Source organism: Borostomias antarcticus (assembly GCF_949987555.1).
Source record: "Borostomias antarcticus genome assembly, chromosome: 20".
Lineage (NCBI taxonomy): Eukaryota > Metazoa > Chordata > Actinopteri > Stomiiformes > Stomiidae > Borostomias > Borostomias antarcticus.
The window spans coordinates 15,496,956-15,516,955 of record NC_140253.1 but is presented as its reverse complement, the minus strand read 5'-3'; the positions used below and the strand labels follow the sequence as shown (position 1 = coordinate 15,516,955).

The window sequence follows — 20,000 nt, the reverse complement described above, 5'->3', positions numbered from 1 at the left end:
CCCTTGTTCCTCTCTCCTGTCCCCTTCCTATAAGTAGGCCTATAAAGATGGCCTAACTTATCTCGTAAGGCTGGTAAAGTCCTAGAGCTTAAAATGTAAATTACATGTAACTGGACGGGATAAAACAGTAACCACACAGGCACGTAATAAATCATATGGTTTATAGATATATTTTAATCAGATGTATAGGTTACCATTAACAGCTGCCGTTTTCTTTTATTTTGATTGGCATTTTTTAGGTGGCTGGAGGAACATTAACGCAAGCTAGTGTTAGTTCAGCCAGCCAAAAAAGACCGTCGCACAATCAGGCAGCGCTGCGCCCATGGATGTATTAATAGAACCATGGATGTATTAATAGAACCATGGATGTATTAATAGAACCATGGATGTATTAATAGAACCATGGATGTATTAATAGAACCATGGATGTATTAATAGAACCATGGATGTATTAATAGAATGCGTGACTCGCACGAAAGTTGCAGAACCTCCTCGCGCTTGTGGTGTGTCTCCTTGACAACGCTCTCTTGAAGGGTGACTGACGGACAGACAGCAGCGCGTAGCTCAAATGGAGCAGCTCCGCTTCGGCTCAAACTGTACTTTCAGATAACGTTACGTAACGTTAACAACACAAGGCCTATTTATCATATTAATTTTTTACTTGTCCGATCAGACAACTGCATGAGGCTTCTTCCTCTTGGCCGAACAGAGTTTACTGGTCCCTGGGAAGCGGGGAAAACTGTTAGCCTACAGGTAACTTGCCTTGTTCCTTAATCCCCCGGTGTGAATCATGGCTAGCCGGCAATAACCTAGCCTACCTGACTGGTCTCATCATTCTCCTCTCTCTTCCTCTTCAATAACCTAGCCTACCTGACTGGTCTCATCATTCTCTTCTCTTCCTCTTCAATAACCTAGCCTACCTGACTGGTCTCATCATTCTCCTCTCTTCCTCTTCAATAACCTAGCCTACCTGACTGGTCTCATCATTCTCCTCTCTCTTCCTCTTCAATAACCTAGCCTACCTGACTGGTCTCATCATTCTCCTCTCTTCCTCTTCAATAACCTAGCCTACCTGACTGGTCTCATCATTCTCCTCTCTTCCTCTTCAATAACCTAGCCTACCTGACTGGTCTCATCATTCTCCTCTCTCTTCCTCTTCAATAACCTAGCCTACCTGACTGGTCTCATCATTCTCCTCTCTCTTCCTCTTCAATAACCTAGCCTACCTGACTGGTCTCATCATTTTCCTCTCTCTTCCTCTTCAATAACCTAGCCTACCTGACTGGTCTCATCATTCTCCTCTCTCTTCCTCTTCAATAACCTAGCCTACCTGACTGGTCTCATCATTCTCCTCTCTCTTCCTCTTCAATAACCTAGCCTACCTGACTGGTCTCATCATTCTCCTCTCTCTTCCTCTTCAATAACCTAGCCTACCTGACTGGTCTCATCATTCTCCTCTCTCTTCCTCTTCAATAACCTAGCCTACCTGACTGGTCTCATCATTCTCCTCTCTTCCTCTTCAATAACCTAGCCTACCTGACTGGTCTCATCATTCTCCTCTCTCTTCCTCTTCAATAACCTAACCTACCTGACTGGTCTCATCATTCTCCTCTCTCTTCCTCTTCAATAACCTAGTCTACCTGACTGGTCTCATCATTCTCCTCTCTTCCTCTTCAAAAATCGTTGTATGTCTGTCTGGAAAATGGTATTGATATATATGGTTATAGGATCCGCTAGTTGTCATCAGGGAATTATAAAACCAAAGGCTTTACCAACGTGCTTGAGATGGGCAGGAGCTGTCGGCACGTCTAACTGTAGCTATAACGGCACTTAGATTACTAACGTAAATGCATTTTAGACAGTAGGCTAGGCATTTTGAGGAGTAGGCCTAGGTGCCAGCACCAGTTTGGCCCAAGTCAAACACTGGTTAACACGATGGTAATATTTGAGCAGCAATAGCCTACCTATCTTTCGTTGTAACCTCATGCCGCTCACTGAAGAGAAAATCCCTTCACGCGCCGAGTCTTCCGATCACCTCAGAAAGGAGCAGCATGGAGCGGCACAGCGCGCGCGGCCTATAGGCTCTTTATTGAAAATAAATAGTCCTAATGTGGTTTTGAAAGCGCATTTAGGAAATTTTTAGAAATTTTTATTTATACATAGCCTAATTTGTATTATTGTTTTTTGTATCAAATGTTTGGTGTGGCGGCAAGGATCTTACCAGCGGAAACGCTGCAGCTAGTTCCTAAGCTTGTTTGATAACGTTATTTGATTCAGACATACCGTAGGCTGCCTGGTACAGTCCACTGACCAGTTGCTGGTTAACTATGAGAGGCAGGATCCCAGCCGACCATTGCTTCCCCCCAACCCGCAACGGAGGGTTATCAACTGGGCTGGGACTGTCTCTCATCGCTAACCAGCAACTGAGCCAATTGAGCTAAAGGTGGTTAGCTAGCTCGATCGTAAATTACTCAAACTCAATAAATATGACACCGATAAGCACACCGATGCCAATAGTTAGCTTAATCTTGATATCACTAAGACATCTGCTAAAAAGTTTTTTTTTTTTCCCACTGACTGATTTAGCTACAATGTCCACGAACATTTAAGCTAGGTTGGCGAATTACTGTCGCCTCAACTTCCACCATTTTGATCAAAGCGGAAACTACGGTGAGTGTAGCGACGGTTAACTCAAATCACTCGTTTCCGGAATAGCATCCTCTCCATGCCTGCTATATTTTTGGGGTAATTTCGGGAATATGCAGTACATACTATAGTAGGCCAGATGTAGCAGGCCAGATTTTTATGTAGCATACTGCATCTGGCCTGCTATATAGTATGTACTGCATACATAGTATGGACATTCGGACACGGCCTCTGTCATCTGCGGTCCTCATGGTCAGTAAACCTCACTGTGCATTTTAATGGGACAAGCGGGACATTGTAAGGGCAGATGCCAGGGGGGGGGGCGGGGTCAGTCAGGGGGAGGAGGCCCAGAGCGGTATTCACACGTACACGCGTGTGATCATGCCCCGTGACGCACACGCCCGGGCGCTAACACGCCAGGCTCCCCTCCGAGCGGGCCGGTCCATAGTGGGCTCAGTGTTAGCGAGGCTCTTCTACAGCATAGATCACTCCGGGGTCAGCGGCAGTCCGTGTTCAACATCCAGAGCACTGTAACTTCACTCTCTAATAACTCTCATCTGCTATCTTAAATCAGCGCCCCGCGCTTTGATAGCCCGTCCAGCTTTCTGTCTGGGCCAGACCCCGAGGATTTCCTCTCCTGTGTGTGTGTGTGTGCGTGTGTGTGTGTGTGTGTGTATGGGGTGGGGGGTGTGTGTGTGCGTTTGTGTGCACGCACGCACGTGTGTATATGTGTCTGTGGGAGAGCTTGACTTTGTGTTTGCGTGCATGCGAGTGTTTCTGCATGAATGTGTGTGTGTGTGTGTCTGTTTCTTTGTGAGTATGTATTTACAAGTGCGTGTGTGTCGGTGTGTATCTGTATGTTTTTGTGATCATGTATCTGCAAGTGTGTGTGTGTGTGTGTGTGTGTGCATGTGTGTGTGCGGGTGCGTGTGTGTGTGTGCGGGTGTGTGTGTGTGTGCCTGTGTGTGTGTGCTTACGTGTGTGTGTGTGTGTGTGCGTGTGTGTGTGTGTGAGTGTGCGTGCGTGTGTGTGTGTGTGTGCAGCGTGGGTAGGCCGTGGCCCCCGTGTCAGCGCTGATAAGCGGGCCAGACCGTCTTTGATATGGAGGCGGTCTGTCAGGCTCCTAGTTTGGGCTGACAGGTTTATCCTGACTGACTCCTTCAGGCTCCAGCCTGCTGCTCCCAGCCCCCGGCCCCCCCAACCCTAACACAGCCCCCCCAACCCTAACACAGCCCCCAGCCCCCCTAACCCTGACACAGCCCCCAGCCCCCCCAACCCTAACACAGCCCCCCCAACCCTAACACAGCCCCCAGCCCCCCTAACCCTGACACAGCCCCCCCAACCCTAACACAGCCCCCGGCCGCCCCAACCCTAACACAGCCCCCCTAACCCTAACACAGCCCCCGGCCCCCCCAACCCTAACACAGCCCCCCAGAGCTGCCCTGAACACTGGTACTATCTGCACTGGATCACCCCTACCCTAACCAACCCTAAACCCAACCACCACCCTTCGATCAAGCAGCAACCCCCGAGAAGCCCAGCTCCATCACCAGAGCTTAGAACCAGAACCCTGGAACCAGAACCGCTGGAACCAGAACCGCTGGAACCAGAACTTCCAGTGGGCTCAGCCTATTATAGAACGGGTACATCATCAGGAGACGTTATTTGATACAGACTATTTCAGGAACTTTTATATTGATTTTACTGAACTCTGCCAAGAAAAGCAGCACCTAAAACTGTCCCCTAAAACTATCCCCTAAAACTATCCCCTTAAACTATCCCCTAAAACTATCCCCTAAAACTATCCCCTAAAACTATCCCCTAAAACTATCCCCTAAAACTATCCCCTAAAACTATCCCCTAAAACTATCCCCTTAAACTATCCCCTTAAACTATCCCCTAAAACTATCCCCTTAAACTATCCCCTTAAACTATCCCCTAAAACTATCCCCTAAAACTATCCCCTAAAACTATCCCCTAAAACTATCCCCTTAAACTATCCCCTAAAACTATCCCCTAAAACTATCCCCTAAAACTATCCCCTAAAACTATCCCCTAAAACTATCCCCTTAAACTATCCCCTTAAACTATCCCCTAAAACTATCCCCTAAAACTATCCCCTTAAACTATCCCCTAAAACTATCCCCTTAAACTATCCCCTTAAACTATCCCCTAAAACTATCCCCTTAAACTATCCCCTAAAACTATCCCCTAAAACTATCCCCTAAAACTATCCCCTAAAACTATCCCCTAAAACTATCCCCTAAAACTATCCCCTTAAACTATCCCCTAAAACTATCCCCTAAAACTATCCCCTAAAACTATCCCCTAAAACTATCCCCTTAAACTATCCCCTTAAACTATCCCCTTAAACTATCCCCTTAAACTATCCCCTTAAACTATCCCCTTAAACTATCCCCTTAAACTATCCCCTAAAACTATCCCCTAAAACTATCCCCTTAAACTATCCCCTTAAACTATCCCCTTAAACTATCCCCTTAAACTATCCCCTAAAACTATCCCCTTAAACTATCCCCTAAAACTATCCCCTTAAACTATCCCCTAAAACTATCCCCTAAAACTATCCCCTTAAATTATCCCCTTAAACTATCCCCTAAAACTATCCCCTTAAACTATCCCCTTAAACTATCCCCTAAAACTATCCCCTAAAACTATCCCCTTAAATTATCCCCTTAAACTATCCCCTAAAACTATCCCCTAAAACTATCCCCTAAAACTATCCCCTTAAACTATCCCCTAAAACTATCCCCTTAAACTATCCCCTTAAACTATCCCGTCGCTACAGAGTTTCAAACGGGGATCATTATCCCCTGGAGGAGCGGCGATGACATCCAGCAGTCCACATGGGGTTGGACACATCCAGCAGTCCTCATGGGGTTGGACACATCCAGCAGTCCACATGGGTTTGGACACATCCAGCAGTCCTCATGGGGTTGGACACATCCAGCAGTCCTCATGGGGTTGGACACATCCAGCAGTCCTCATGGGGTTGGACACATCCAGCAGTCCTCATGGGGTTGGACACATCCAGCAGTCCACATGGGGTTGGACACATCCAGCAGTCCTCATGGGGTTGGACACATCCAGCAGTCCTCATGGGGTTGGACACATCCAGCAGTCCACATGGGGTTGGAGCCGTTAGTGAGATGGAAAGCGTCTGTTACATTTCCTGGGTTCGAACTGCTAGTCTGACCAACAGCGAGCCCTAGCAACCAGAACTAACGGCAGACTTTGGTAACCTAGCTGCAGTGTAGCTAGCCAGGAACGAAGGGTACCTGGGTGTATTTGCTGTGCTACATGTCAATTGTCCAGTTGTCAAAACTAACTGCCAACAAACTGGTTTTGCTAGCCAGCTATTTTTACCCCAAAAATGAGATGCTTATTTGGTCCGTTGTTGGTGTGCTCGGTCCAGTCATCAGTCAGCCGGTCAGGTGTGCCCGCCTCTGCCGGATGGCTGCTGGGGAGGGCGGCGTTGTATCCCGTTAGCGCGCTCGTTGACAGAGCTCTGTGTAGAGAGAGCATTGAGAGATATTGTCCCCCAGTTAATTGAGCGGGTTGAGTGGTTACGGGCTCAGCCAGCGTGCAGGGAGTTGGACGCCACCGGCCCCGCGCTAGTAAGGCCCCCGATGAGGTCGCCTTCTCAAGGGGGTTGGGACATTAGTAAGGGGGTGTTCTGGAAGGGGAGACAGGGCGGGGCAATCTCTGCTGGGCCCCGCCCCTGGCGCAGGGCCCCCCTCTCAGGGGATCTGACCGCTCTAAACCAGTCATCAACCATGGATAGAAGCGTGGTCCAGAACGCCTCTCCACCAATCACAGCGTGCGGTCGGAGCTACCCATTGTATCATATTCCTGGTAGACCGTAGCTCTGAGGGTTATTTAAGAAAACATACTGGTCGCTGGATTTCCCAGCTTGCAGGTGCTGAATACCAGGAGTGATCGGCTGACCGGCTCCAGGCTCGTCCAGAGCTGTGGTTTCCTCTCTCGCTACACTCTGTGGTCTCCTCGGACGAGCACCAGAACAGCCCCAGCCCAGCGCGCCTCCAAACAGCCGCGTTAGGAACAGACCTGGCGCGGAGCGCAGAGCCGGCCCTGCCGTTAATCACAGAGTTAGCTGGTGTGGCTGACTGACTGACCGACCGGGGCAGGGAGCCCATCGATTGGACGGAAGATGGATGCGTCCATTACAGAATGTTCCCTGTCGGGGAAATGGGCTCTAATCGCTCCTCCAGACTAAACGGGCCTGGAGGCTGGTGCTCTGTCCCTGTCCTGCTCTGTCCTCTCTGTAACTGCCCTGTCCTGTCCTGGGACTGTTTGCCCTGTCCATGTCCTGTCCTGTCCCGTCCATGTCCAGTCCTGGGCCTGTTTGCCCTGTCCATGTCCTGTCCTGTCCTGTCCTGTCCTGGGCCTGTTTGCCCTGTCCATGTCCTGTCCTGTCCTGTCCTGGGCCTGTTTGCCCTGTCCATGTCCTGTCCCGTCCATGTCCAGTCCTGGGCCTGTTTGCCCTGTCCATGTCCTGTCCTGTCCATGTCCAGTCCTGTCCTGTCCTGTCCTGTCCTGTCCTGGGCCTGTTTGCCCTGTCCATGTCCAGTCCTGGGCCTGTTTGGTCTGCAGGTCTTTTAATAGCCTGAGATGATGTCCTTCTGGTTCTTGTGAGGGGCTGTTCTGTAGCAGGACTGCGTGTTTGTGGTGAATGTTGATGTTATTTCTCCCCATACTTCTCAACTAGATTGTTTTTACATGTGTGGGATGATTTTTGCCCTCGTGACTCATGAAACCTTCTCCTTCGGACTGTTTACAGAAGCGTCGTCGTGGCGCCCAAGAAAGTGGGAGGAGCTCCATTTCCTGGCTCCTCCTCCTCCGCCACGCCCGGCCCATCAGACACCGCTGCCTCTGTTGCCGTGGTGTCCACGGGAGACGCCTCCCAGGGCAGTGAGTCAGCAACTGGTGAGACACACACACTCACACTCTCTCTCTCTCTCGCTCACACACACACACACACACACGCAAACACACACATACACACACACACACACACACACACACAATACTAGTTGACTCACCCGACTGAGAAATAGATTGATGGACGGGCAGCAGTAACTCTCAGGGTCTCCATCCCCTGGTCTCTCCATCCCCTGGTCTCTCCATCCCCTGGTCTCTCCATCCTCTGGTCTCTCCATCCTCTGGTCCCTCTGGGGCCTCAGGTATAAACCCTGGTCCCTCTGGGGCCTCGGGTATAAACCCTGGTCTCTCTGGGGCCTCAGGTATAAACCCTGGTCTCTCTGGTCAGGTATAAACCCTGGTCTCTCTGGGGCCTCAGGTATAAACCCTGGTCTCTCTGGGGCCTCAGGTATAAACCCTGGTCTCTCTGGGGCCTCAGGTATAAACCCTGGTCTCTCTGGGGCCTCAGGTATAAACCCTGGTCTCTCTGGGGCCTCGGGTATAAACCCTGGTCTCTCTGGGGCCTCAGGTATAAACCCTGGTCTCTCTGGGGCCTCGGGTATAAACCCTGGTCTCTCTGGGGCCTCGGGTATAAACCCTGGTCTCTCTGGTCAGGTATAAACCCTGGTCTCTCTGGTCAGGTATAAACCCTGGTCCCTCTGGGGCCTCGGGTATAAACCCTGGTCTCTCTGGGGCCTCAGGTATAAACCCTGGTCTCTCTGGGGCCTCGGGTATAAACCCTGGTCTCTCTGGGGCCTCGGGTATAAACCCTGGTCTCTCTGGTCAGGTATAAACCCTGGTCTCTCTGGGGCCTCAGGTATAAACCCTGGTCTCTCTGGGGCCTCAGGTATAAACCCTGGTCTCTCTGGGGCCTCGGGTATAAACCCTGGTCCCTCTGGGGCCTCGGGTATAAACCCTGGTCTCTCTGGGGCCTCAGGTATAAACCCTGGTCTCTCTGGTCAGGTATAAACCCTGGTCTCTCTGGTCAGGTATAAACCCTGGTCTCTCTGGGGCCTCAGGTATAAACCCTGGTCCCTCTGGGGCCTCGGGTATAAACCCTGGTCTCTCTGGGGCCTCAGGTATAAACCCTGGTCTCTCTGGGGCCTCGGGTATAAACCCTGGTCTCTCTGGGGCCTCGGGTATAAACCCTGGTCTCTCTGGTCAGGTATAAACCCTGGTCTCTCTGGGGCCTCAGGTATAAACCCTGGTCTCTCTGGGGCCTCAGGTATAAACCCTGGTCTCTCTGGGGCCTCGGGTATAAACCCTGGTCCCTCTGGGGCCTCGGGTATAAACCCTGGTCTCTCTGGGGCCTCAGGTATAAACCCTGGTCCCTCTGGGGCCTCAGGTATAAACCCTGGTCTCTCTGGGGCCTCAGGTATAAACCCTGGTCTCTCTGGGGCCTCAGGTATAAACCCTGGTCTCTCTGGGGCCTCGGGTATAAACCCTGGTCTCTCTGGTCAGGTATAAACCCTGGTCTCTCTGGGGCCTCGGGTATAAACCCTGGTCTCTCTGGGGCCTCAGGTATAAACCCTGGTCTCTCTGGGGCCTCAGGTATAAACCCTGGTCTCTCTGGGGCCTCAGGTATAAACCCTGGTCTCTCTGGGGCCTCAGGTATAAACCCTGGTCTCTCTGGGGCCTCAGGTATAAACCCTGGTCTCTCTGGGGCCTCAGGTATAAACCCTGGTCTCTCTGGGGCCTCAGGTATAAACCCTGGTCTCTCTGGGGCCTCAGGTATAAACCCTGGTCTCTCTGGTCAGGTATAAACCCTGGTCTCTCTGGTCAGGTATAAACCCTGGTCTCTCTGGGGCCTCGGGTATAAACCCTGGTCTCTCTGGTCAGGTATAAACCCTGGTCTCTCTGGTCAGGTATAAACCCTGGTCTCTCTGGGGCCTCGGGTATAAACCCTGGTCTCTCTGGGGCCTCGGGTATAAACCCTGGTCTCTCTGGGGCCTCGGGTATAAACCCTGGTCTCTCTGGGGCCTCGGGTATAAACCCTGGTCTCTCTGGGGCCTCGGGTATAAACCCTGGTCTCTCTGGGGCCTCGGGTATAAACCCTGGTCTCTCTGGGGCCTCAGGTATAAACCCTGGTCTCTCTGGTCAGGTATAAACCCTGGTCTCTCTGGGGCCTCGGGTATAAACCCTGGTCTCTCTGGGGCCTCGGGTATAAACCCTGGTCTCTCTGGGGCCTCAGGTATAAACCCTGGTCTCTCTGGTCAGGTATAAACCCTGGTCTCTCTGGGGCCTCAGGTATAAACCCTGGTCTCTCTGGTCAGGTATAAACCCTGGTCTCTCTGGGGCCTCAGGTATAAACCCTGGTCTCTCTGGGGCCTCAGGTATAAACCCTGCGGAGGATTCACCTTACTAAGGCTGTGTACTTATGCAAGTCTGAAAAAATACACACAAAAATATTCTGATTCATAAAACACCACGTCCACGCCAGTCTCCCACGCCAGTCTCCCACGCCAGTCTCCCACGCCAGTCTCCCACGCCAGTCTCCCACGCCAGTCTCCCACACCAGTCTCCCACGCCAGTCTCCCACGCCAGTCTCCCACGCCAGTCTCCCACGCCAGTCTCTCACGCCAGTCTCTCACGGCAGTCTCTCACGCCAGTCTGCCACGCCAGTCTGCCACGCCAGTCGTCCGTGGATCATAAATCACAATCAACTCAAACGCCCATCATTCCCTACAGTCTAAATCAGAATCAGACTTTGTTTTATTGCTGTGCTGTTTTTCAACATACTAGGAATTTGCTGTCGGTCGTGGTGCATAACATGAGACAACATTGGACAGGGTGCAGGATGAGACAGGACAGAGCAGAGACAGGACAGAGCAGAGACAGAGCAGAGACAGGGCAGAGCAGAGACAGGGCAGAGCAGAGACAGGACAGGGCAGAGACAGGACAGAGCAGAGACAGGACAGAGCAGAGACAGGGCAGAGCAGAGACAGGACAGAGCAGAGACAGGACAGAGCAGAGACAGGACAGAGCAGAGACAGGACAGAGCAGAGACAGGACAGAGCAGAGACAGGACAGAGCAGACAGGACAGAGCAGAGACAGGACAGAGCAGAGACAGGACAGAGCAGAGACAGGACAGAGCAGAGACAGGGCAGAGCAGAGACAGGGCAGAGCAGAGACAGAGCAGAGCAGAGCAGAGCAGAGCAGAGACAGGACAGGACAGAGACAGGACAGAGCAGAGACAGGGCAGAGCAGAGACAGGACAGAGCAGACAGGACAGAGCAGACAGGACAGAGCAGAGACAGGACAGAGCAGAGACAGAGAAGAGACAGGACAGAGCAGAGACAGAGAAGAGACAGGACAGAGCGGAGACAGGGCAGAGCAGAGACAGGACAGAGCAGACAGGACAGAGCAGAGACAGGACAGGACAGAGCAGAGACAGGACAGAGCAGAGACAGGACAGGACAGAGCAGAGACAGAGCAGAGACAGGACAGGACAGAGCAGAGACAGGACAGAGCAGAGACAGGACAGAGCAGACAGGACAGACAGGACAGAGCAGAGACAGGACAGAGCAGACGGGACAGAGCAGACAGGACAGACAGGACAGAGCAGAGACAGGACAGAGCAGAGACAGGGCAGAGCAGAGACAGGACAGAGCAGAGACGGGACAGAGCAGAGACAGGACAGAGCAGACAGGACAGACAGGACAGAGCAGAGACAGGACAGAGCAGAGACAGGACAGAGCAGAGACAGGACAGAGCAGAGACAGAGAAGAGCAGAGACAGGACAGAGCAGAGACAGGGCAGAGCAGAGACAGGACAGAGCAGACAGGACAGACAGGACAGAGCAGAGACAGGACAGAGCAGACAGGACAGAGAAGAGACAGGACAGGACAGAGCAGAGACAGGACAGAGCAGAGACAGGACAGAGCAGAGACAGGGCAGAGCAGAGACAGGACAGGGCAGAGACAGGACAGAGCAGACAGGGCAGAGCAGAGACAGGACAGAGCAGACAGGACAGAGCAGAGACAGGACAGAGCAGAGACAGGACAGAGCAGAGACAGGGCAGAGCAGAGACAGAGCAGACAGGACAGAGCAGAGACAGGACAGACAGGACAGAGCAGAGACAGGACAGAGCAGACAGGACAGAGCAGAGACAGGGCAGAGCAGAGACAGGACAGAGCAGAGACAGGACAGAGCAGAGACAGGACAGAGCAGACAGGACAGAGCAGAGACAGGACAGAGCAGACAGGACAGAGCAGAGACAGGGCAGAGCAGAGACAGGACAGAGCAGAGACAGGACAGAGCAGAGACAGGACAGAGCAGAGCAGACAGGACAGAGCAGAGACAGGACAGAGCAGAGACAGGACAGAGCAGAGACAGGACAGAGCAGAGACAGGACAGAGCAGAGACAGGACAGAGCAGAGACAGGACAGAGCAGACAGGGCAGAGCAGAGACAGGACAGAGCAGAGACAGGACAGAGCAGACAGGGCAGAGCAGAGACAGGACAGAGCAGAGACAGGACAGAGCGGAGACAGGACAGGACAGAGCAGAGACAGGACAGAGCGGAGACAGGACAGGACAGAGCGGAGACAGGACAGGACAGAGCAGAGACAGGACAGAGCGGAGACAGGACAGGACAGAGCGGAGACAGGACAGGACAGAGCAGAGACAGGGCAGCGGTTTAAACAGGACCGGTGTGAGGACTGAGATCATAGGTTCAATCCCCGTCCGCCTCACTGTGATGATAAGTGCATTATGAAACTGAGGTGTTAAAAACGGCATCAATTTAAATGTGATTTGTCACACTGTTCACATTATTATTCATGAGAATGTCACAGCTGCAATTATTGTGTAAATCATTTGGCTAGGTTAAGTCATTATCAGTCAGCCCTCTTGGTCTCTACCCGTAACCTTTACCAGGTTCATCTGAATTGTTTTAGTCTAGGTTTAATTGACTACATAGCTTCAAGATTTTAGTCGACTAACCCTACAGTATTTACTCAACAAAAATCGAATGGGTTTAGTTAAAGGACAGGTTCGTAATTTAGCATTATAAGCCATGTTATACGGTTATATACGATCATATACAATGGCCAACATCAAAGTTTCCTCAAACGATGCACTCTCGAAATAGCCTGTCACCACTAACACACTCAATAGATCCATAGGTGCATCAGACAAAATCCCTCAAAAACACCAGAAACTCTCTTTTTCAAAGACAGAAACTCACCGAGTGGTCACTGCTGTCCGATGATGTTCTGGCAAAAAAATCACCACACAAAGTTTCCGATCAGGTTTTATTGATCATATTATATCCCTTGATTTGTATTGACAAGAAAGCCAGAGATGTTTAGATGAATCCGCGTCCCATATTTGTTTTGATTAACAAACACTTGTACCACCTAACACTACCAATGAAATACCAGCTGCAAAGCAATCCTAGGCTTCTCCACTTGTTGTTGTTGTTGTTGTTGTGTAGACCTGTGACCCGGAAGCGGCTCTCTTGGTAGCCTCCAAACTCAGTCAAGACCTCCCAAAGTTCAAGTGGAAGTTAACAAATGTGATGTAATGCGAGTGAAAATAGTCCTGTGCTGAATGATAGATAAAACCCCATCACAAATATACTGTGCTGAATGAGAGATAAAACCCATTCACAAATATACTGTGCTAAATGAGAGATAAAACCCATTCACAAATATACTGTGCTAAATGAGAGATAAAACCCATTCACAAATATACTGTGCTAAATGAGAGATAAAACCCATTCACAAATAGTCCTGTGCTAAATGATGGATAAAACCCATTCACAAATATACTGTGCTAAATGATAGATAAAACCCATTCACAAATATACTGTGCTAAATGAGAGATAAAACCCATTCACAAATATACTGTGCTAAATGATAGATAAAACCCCATCACAAATATACTGTGCTGAATGATAGATAAAACCCATTCACAAATATACTGTGCTAAATGAGAGATAAAACCCATTCACAAATATACTGTGCTGAATGATAGATAAAACCCCATCACAAATATACTGTGCTGAATGATAGATAAAACCCCATCACAAATATACTGTGCTAAATGAGAGATAAAACCCATTCACAAATATACTGTGCTAAATGAGAGATAAAACCCATTCACAAATATACTGTGCTAAATGAGAGATAAAACCCATTCACAAATATACTGTGCTAAATGAGAGATAAAACCCATTCACAAATATACTGTGCTAAATGATGGATAAAACCCATTCACAAATATACTGTGCTAAATGATAGATAAAACCCATTCAGAAATATACTGTGCTAAATGATGGATAAAACCCATTCACAAATATACTGTGCTAAATGATAGATAAAACCCCATCACAAATATACTGTGCTAAATGATAGATAAAACCCATTCACAAATATACTGTGCTAAATGATAGATAAAACCCCATCACAAATATACTGTGCTAAATGAGAGATAAAACCCATTCACAAATATACTGTGCTAAATGAGAGATAAAACCCATTCACAAATATACTGTGCTAAATGATAGATAAAACCCATTCACAAATATATTTTGTGGTGATGTTTTTGTCGGAACATCAACAGACCACTTGGCGAATGAATTTTCTGTCTTTGGAAACGAGAGTTCATGGTGTTTTTGAGGGATTTTATCTATGCATCTATGGATCCATTGAGTGTCTTAGACGGGCTACATCTCGAGAGTGCGCCGTTTGATGAAACTCTGATATCGGCCGTTGTATATAATCGTAAATTACCTTATAACACGGCGTATGATGCTAAATTCCAAACCTGTCCTTTAAAGTATAATGCATTATTTAACCATTTCTCTAGAATTCCTAAACTCATCTACTCCTGGAGGAACCATGTTAAACTGATGGACAAAGCTACTGAATTACATTTCAAAACACTCTCCTTGCCTGTGTTTGACTTTTTTCAGCGTGAGCCACGACTTTCACAGAAATCTCAGCATTCTGATTGGATCTCTTCCCAAAACATCCCTCACTAACATTTTAGACTAGTTTTTATTTGTTGATGAAAAGGTCAATAGATTTCTAGTTCATAGTTTTTGTCATTATAAATGTATTTAGTTATCATCTCGTGACTATAACTAAATAAAGGTAGTTGCTGAATAGCTTTTATCATAGTTTTGGTCGAGGAAATGAACACTGACCCTGATCCTCTCTCTACCTGAATCCTCCATGGGGCGCTGGCCTCCTGATCTGTGCCCCTCGGTAGGGGGACATTAAAAGATGAGTGTCCCTCGGTAGGGGGACATTAAAAGATGAGTGTCCCTCGGTAGGGGGACATTAAAAGATGAGTGTCCCTCGGTAGGGGGACATTAAAGGATGCGTGTCCCTCGGTAGGGGGACATTAAAAGATGAGTGTCCCTCGGTAGGGGGACATTAAAGGATGTGTGTCCCTCGGTAGGGGGACATTAAAGGATGCGTGTCCCTCGGTAGGGGGACATTAAAGGATGCGTGTCCCTCGGTAGGGGGACATTAAAGGATGTGTGTCCCTCGGTAGGGGGACATTAAAGGATGCGTGTCCCTCGGTAGGGGGACATTAAAGGATGCGTGTCCCTCGGTAGGGGGACATTAAAGGATGTGTGTCCCTCGGTAGGGGGACATTAAAGGATGCGTGTCCCTCGGTAGGGGGACATTAAAGGATGCGTGTCCCTCGGTAGGGGGACATTAAAAGATGAGTGTCCCTCGGTAGGGGGACATTAAAGGATGCGTGTCCCTCGGTAGGGGGACATTAAAGGATGCGTGTCCCTCGGTAGGGGGACATTAAAAGATGAGTGTCCCTCGGTAGGGGGACATTAAAGGATGTGTGTCCCTCGGTAGGGGGACATTAAAGGATGTGTGTCCCTCGGTAGGGGGACATTAAAGGATGTGTTTATCACTCTCTGAAGGCCTATGAAGTTAACACCTTCTCTGACTCCCCCACCACTGTGTGAGTGAGTGAGTGAGTGAGTGAGTGAGTGAGTGAGTGAGTGAGTGAGTGAGTGAGTGAGTGAGTGAGTGAGTGAGTGAGTGAGTGAGTGAGTGTGTGTGTGTGTGTGTGTGTGTGTGTGCGCCCTCTCTCCGTGCTCTGCGGTCCAGTGTGTGTGGAATCCAGCAGACAGGAGAGGGTCAGAGAAGCTCAGTCAGAACATCAGGCTGTTAGACCCTCAGCAGTAGGACCTGAACATGGACATGTCTTCTCTGTTAGACCCTCAGCAGTAGGACCTGAACATGGACATGTCTTCTCTGTTAGACCCTCAGCAGTAGGACCTGAACATGGACATGTCTTCTCTGTTAGACCCTCAGCAGTAGGACCTGAACATGGACATGTCTTCTCTGTTAGACCCTCAGCAGTAGGACCTGAACATGGACATGTCTTCTCTGTTAGACCCTCAGCAGTAGGACCTGAACATGGACATGTCTTCTCTGTTAGACCCTCAGCAGTAGGACCTGAACATGGACATGTCTTCTCTGTTAGACCCTCAGCAGTAGGACCTGAACATGGACATGTCTTCTCTGTTAGACCCTCAGCAGTAGGACCTGAACATGGACATGTCTTCTCTGTTAGACCCTCAGCAGTAGGACCTGAACATGGACATGTCTTCTCTGTTAGACCCTCAGCAGTAGGACCTGAACATGGACATGTCTTCTCTGTTAGACCCTCAGCAGTAGGACCTGAACATGGACATGTCTTCTCTGTTAGACCCTCAGCAGTAGGACCTGAACATGGACATGTCTTCTCTGTTAGACCCTCAGCAGTAGGACCTGAACATGGACATGTCTTCTCTGTTAGACCCTCAGCAGTAGGACCTGAACATGGACATGTCTTCTCTGTTAGACCCTCAGCAGTAGGACCTGAACATGGACATGTCTTCTCTGTTAGACCCTCAGCAGTAGGACCTGAACATGGACATGTCTTCTCTGTTAGACCCTCAGCAGTAGGACCTGAACATGGACATGTCTTCTCTCTTAGACCCTCAGCAGTAGGACCTGAACATGGACATGTCTTCTCTCTTAGACCCTCAGCAGTAGGACCTGAACATGGACATGTCTTCTCTCTTAATACAGCTTCTATTGAGCTAAGCTCAAAGGTAGAGAGAGAAAACCACTGGACATTATCTCTCCATCCATCTCTCTATCATTCATCTCTCTATCCATCCATCTCTCCATCCATCTCTCTATCATTCATCTCTCTATCCATCCATCTCTCCATCCATCTCTCTATCATTCATCTCTCTATCCATCCATCTCTCCATCCATCTCTCTATCATCCATCTCTCTATCCATCCATCTCTCCATCCATCTCTCTATCATTCATCTCTCTATCCATCCATCTCTCCATCCATCTCTCTATCATTCATCTCTCTATCCATCCATCTCTCCATCCATCTCTCTATCATTCATCTCTCTATCCATCCATCTCTCCATCTATCTCTCTATCATTCATCTCTCTATCCATCCATCTCTCCATCCATCTCTCTATCATTCATCTCTCTATCCATCCATCTCTCCATCCATCTCTCTATCATTCATCTCTCTATCCATCCATCTATCCATCCATCTCTCCATCCATCTCTCTATCATTCATCTCTCTATCCATCCATCTCTCTATCCATCCATCTCTCTATCCATCCATCTCTCTATCCATCCATCTCTCTATCCATCTATCCATCTCTCTATCCATCCATCTCTCTATCCATCTCTCTATCCATCCATCTCTATCCATCCACCTCTCTATCATCAATCTCTCTATCCATCCATCTCTCTATCCATCTCTCTATCCATCCATCTCTCTATCCATCCATCTCTCTATCCATCCATCTCTCTATCCATCAATCTCTCTATCCATCCACCTCTCTATCCATCTCTCTATCCATCCATCTCTCTATCCATCCATCTCTCTATCCATCTCTCTATCCATCCACCTCTCTATCCATCAATCGCTCTATCCATCCATCTCTCTATCCATCTCTCTATCCATCCACCTCTCTATCCATCCATCTCTCTATCCATCCATCTCTCTATCCATCTCTCTATCCATCCATCTCTATCCATCCATCTCTCTATCCATCCACCTCTCTATCCATCAATCTCTCTATCCATCCACCTCTCTATCCATCCATCTCTCTATCCATCCACCTCTCTATCCATCCATCTCTCTATCCATCTCTCTATCCATCCATCTCTCTATCCATCTCTTTATCCATCCACCCCCTATCCATCCATCTCTATCCATCCATCTCTCTATCCATCCACCTCTCTATCCATCAATCTCTCTATCCATCCATCTCTCTATCCATCAATCTCTCTATCCATCCACCTCTCTATCCATCCATCTCTCTATCCATCCACCTCTCTATCCATCCATCTCTCTATCCATCTCTCTATCCATCTCTCTATCCATCTCTCTATCCATCCATCTCTCTATCCATCCATCTCTCTATCCATCCATCTCTCTATCCATCCATCTCTATCCATCCATCTCTCTATCCATCTCTATCCATCCATCTCTCTATCCATCCATCTCTCTATCCATCCATCTCTCTATCCATCCATCTCTCTATCCAACTCTCTATCCATCCATCTCTCTATCCATCTCTCTATCCATCCATCTCTCTATCCATCCATCTCTCTATCCATCTCTATCCATCCATCTCTCTATCCATCCATCTCTCTATCCATCTCTATCCATCCATCTCTCTATCCATCCATCTCTCCATCTCTCTATCCATCTATCCATCCATCTCTCTATCCATCCATCTCTCTATCCATCCATCCATCTCTATCCATCCATCTGTCTATCCATCCACCTCTCTATCCATCAATCTCTCTATCCATCCATCTCTCTATCCATCCATCTCTCTATCCATCCATCTCTCTATCCATCCATCTCTCTATCCATCCATCTCTCTATCCATCCATCTCTCTATCCATCCATCTCTATCCATCTCTCTATCCATCCATCTCTCTATCCATCCATCTCTCTATCCATCCATCTCTCTATCCATCCATCTCTCTATCCATCCATCTCTCTATCCATCTCTCTATCCATCTCTCTATCCATCCACCTCTCTATCCATCCATCTCTCTATCCATCCACCTCTCTATCCATCCATCTCTCTATCCATCCATCTCTCTATCCATCTCTCTATCCATCTCTATCCATCCATCTCTCTATCCATCCACCTCTCTATCCATCCATCTCTCTATCCATCCATCTCTCTATCCATCTCTCTATCCATCCATCTCTCTATCCATCTCTCTATCCATCTCTCTATCCATCCATCTCTCTATCCATCCATCTCTCTATCCATACAGCGATGATGATGATGACGAGGATTAGAAGAGTATCAGCGACTTGTTATTTAATACTCATGTCGTTTCTGGCCATTGTTCTCCTGAGCCGTAAAGGAGTAGTAAAGGGAAAATGCATGTTTAGCCCTGTTTTAAGGTTACTTATGATCATATACAATGGTTCAGATCAAAACATTGACAAAACTAGTACTTTTGAGAAAGTTGATAATTGCTCTACCACCGTTTTGTTCATACAATGGATGTTGATGGGCATCTTGAAAAATCTTTCAAAAAACATGACTCGATTTCAAAGACAAGAAGCTCACCGAGGGGGTAATTGGTGTCCGTTGGTGTTCTGACATCAAATTCACCGCAAAGTCCAAATCCTGTAGGGTTTTATTGATCATTTTAGGAAATCCATTGACTTGTATTGACGCGACCGTTGTAGATGTGTAGATCAATCCGCAGAGGGGATTCAGGAAGCGGAACTACTTACGGTAGTTATTGTTAATGTTGCTAGGCTACCTAGTTTGCAGAAGTTTACACACGTATGTGCTGCGACTAAATAGTTCTATGCTAAATATTTTAAAAAGCCTTTCTAGATGAACTAGAATCTTACTTTATGGCGAATTATATGCCAGAACGCCAACTTACACCTCAGTGAGTTTCTTGTCTTTGAAATTGAGAGTTTAACATGTTTTTGAATGATTTTTCAAGGTGCCCACCCACATCCATTGTATGACCAAAACGGTGGTAGAGCAATTATCAACTTTCTCAAAAGTGCTAGTTTTGTCAACGTTTTGATCTGAACCATTATATATGATCATAAGTAACCATAAAACAGGGCTAAACATGCATTTTCCCTTTACTACTCCTTTAATGAGCTCCTCAGAGCCTCTCCTGGTCTCCTGGTCTCCTGGTGTGAGCTGCTCCTCAGAGCCTCTCCTGGTCTCCTGGTGTGAGCTGCTCCTCAGAGCCTCTCCTGGTCTCCTGGTGTGAGCTGCTCCTCAGAGCCTCTCCTGGTCTCCTGGTGTGAGCTGCTCCTCAGAGCCTCTCCTGGTCTCCTGGTCTCCTGGTGTGAGCTGCTCCTCAGAGCCTCTCCTGGTCTCCTGGTCTC

At 48.5% G+C, this 20,000-nt stretch overlaps 1 protein-coding gene across 1 annotated transcript in view; it reads left to right on the top strand.

Annotated features, from left to right (window-relative positions):
• lrba (LPS-responsive vesicle trafficking, beach and anchor containing) overlaps nucleotides 1-20,000 on the top strand; it is a gene marked incomplete at its 5' end in the record, with an annotated part of 387,967 nt that overhangs the window by 116,332 nt on the left and 251,635 nt on the right. Inside the window, one exon of the mRNA XM_084454694.1 lies at nucleotides 7,466-7,611. Within this exon, the coding sequence (XP_084310820.1) occupies nucleotides 7,466-7,611 (146 nt within the window). The remainder of the gene's footprint in view (nucleotides 1-7,465; nucleotides 7,612-20,000) is intronic.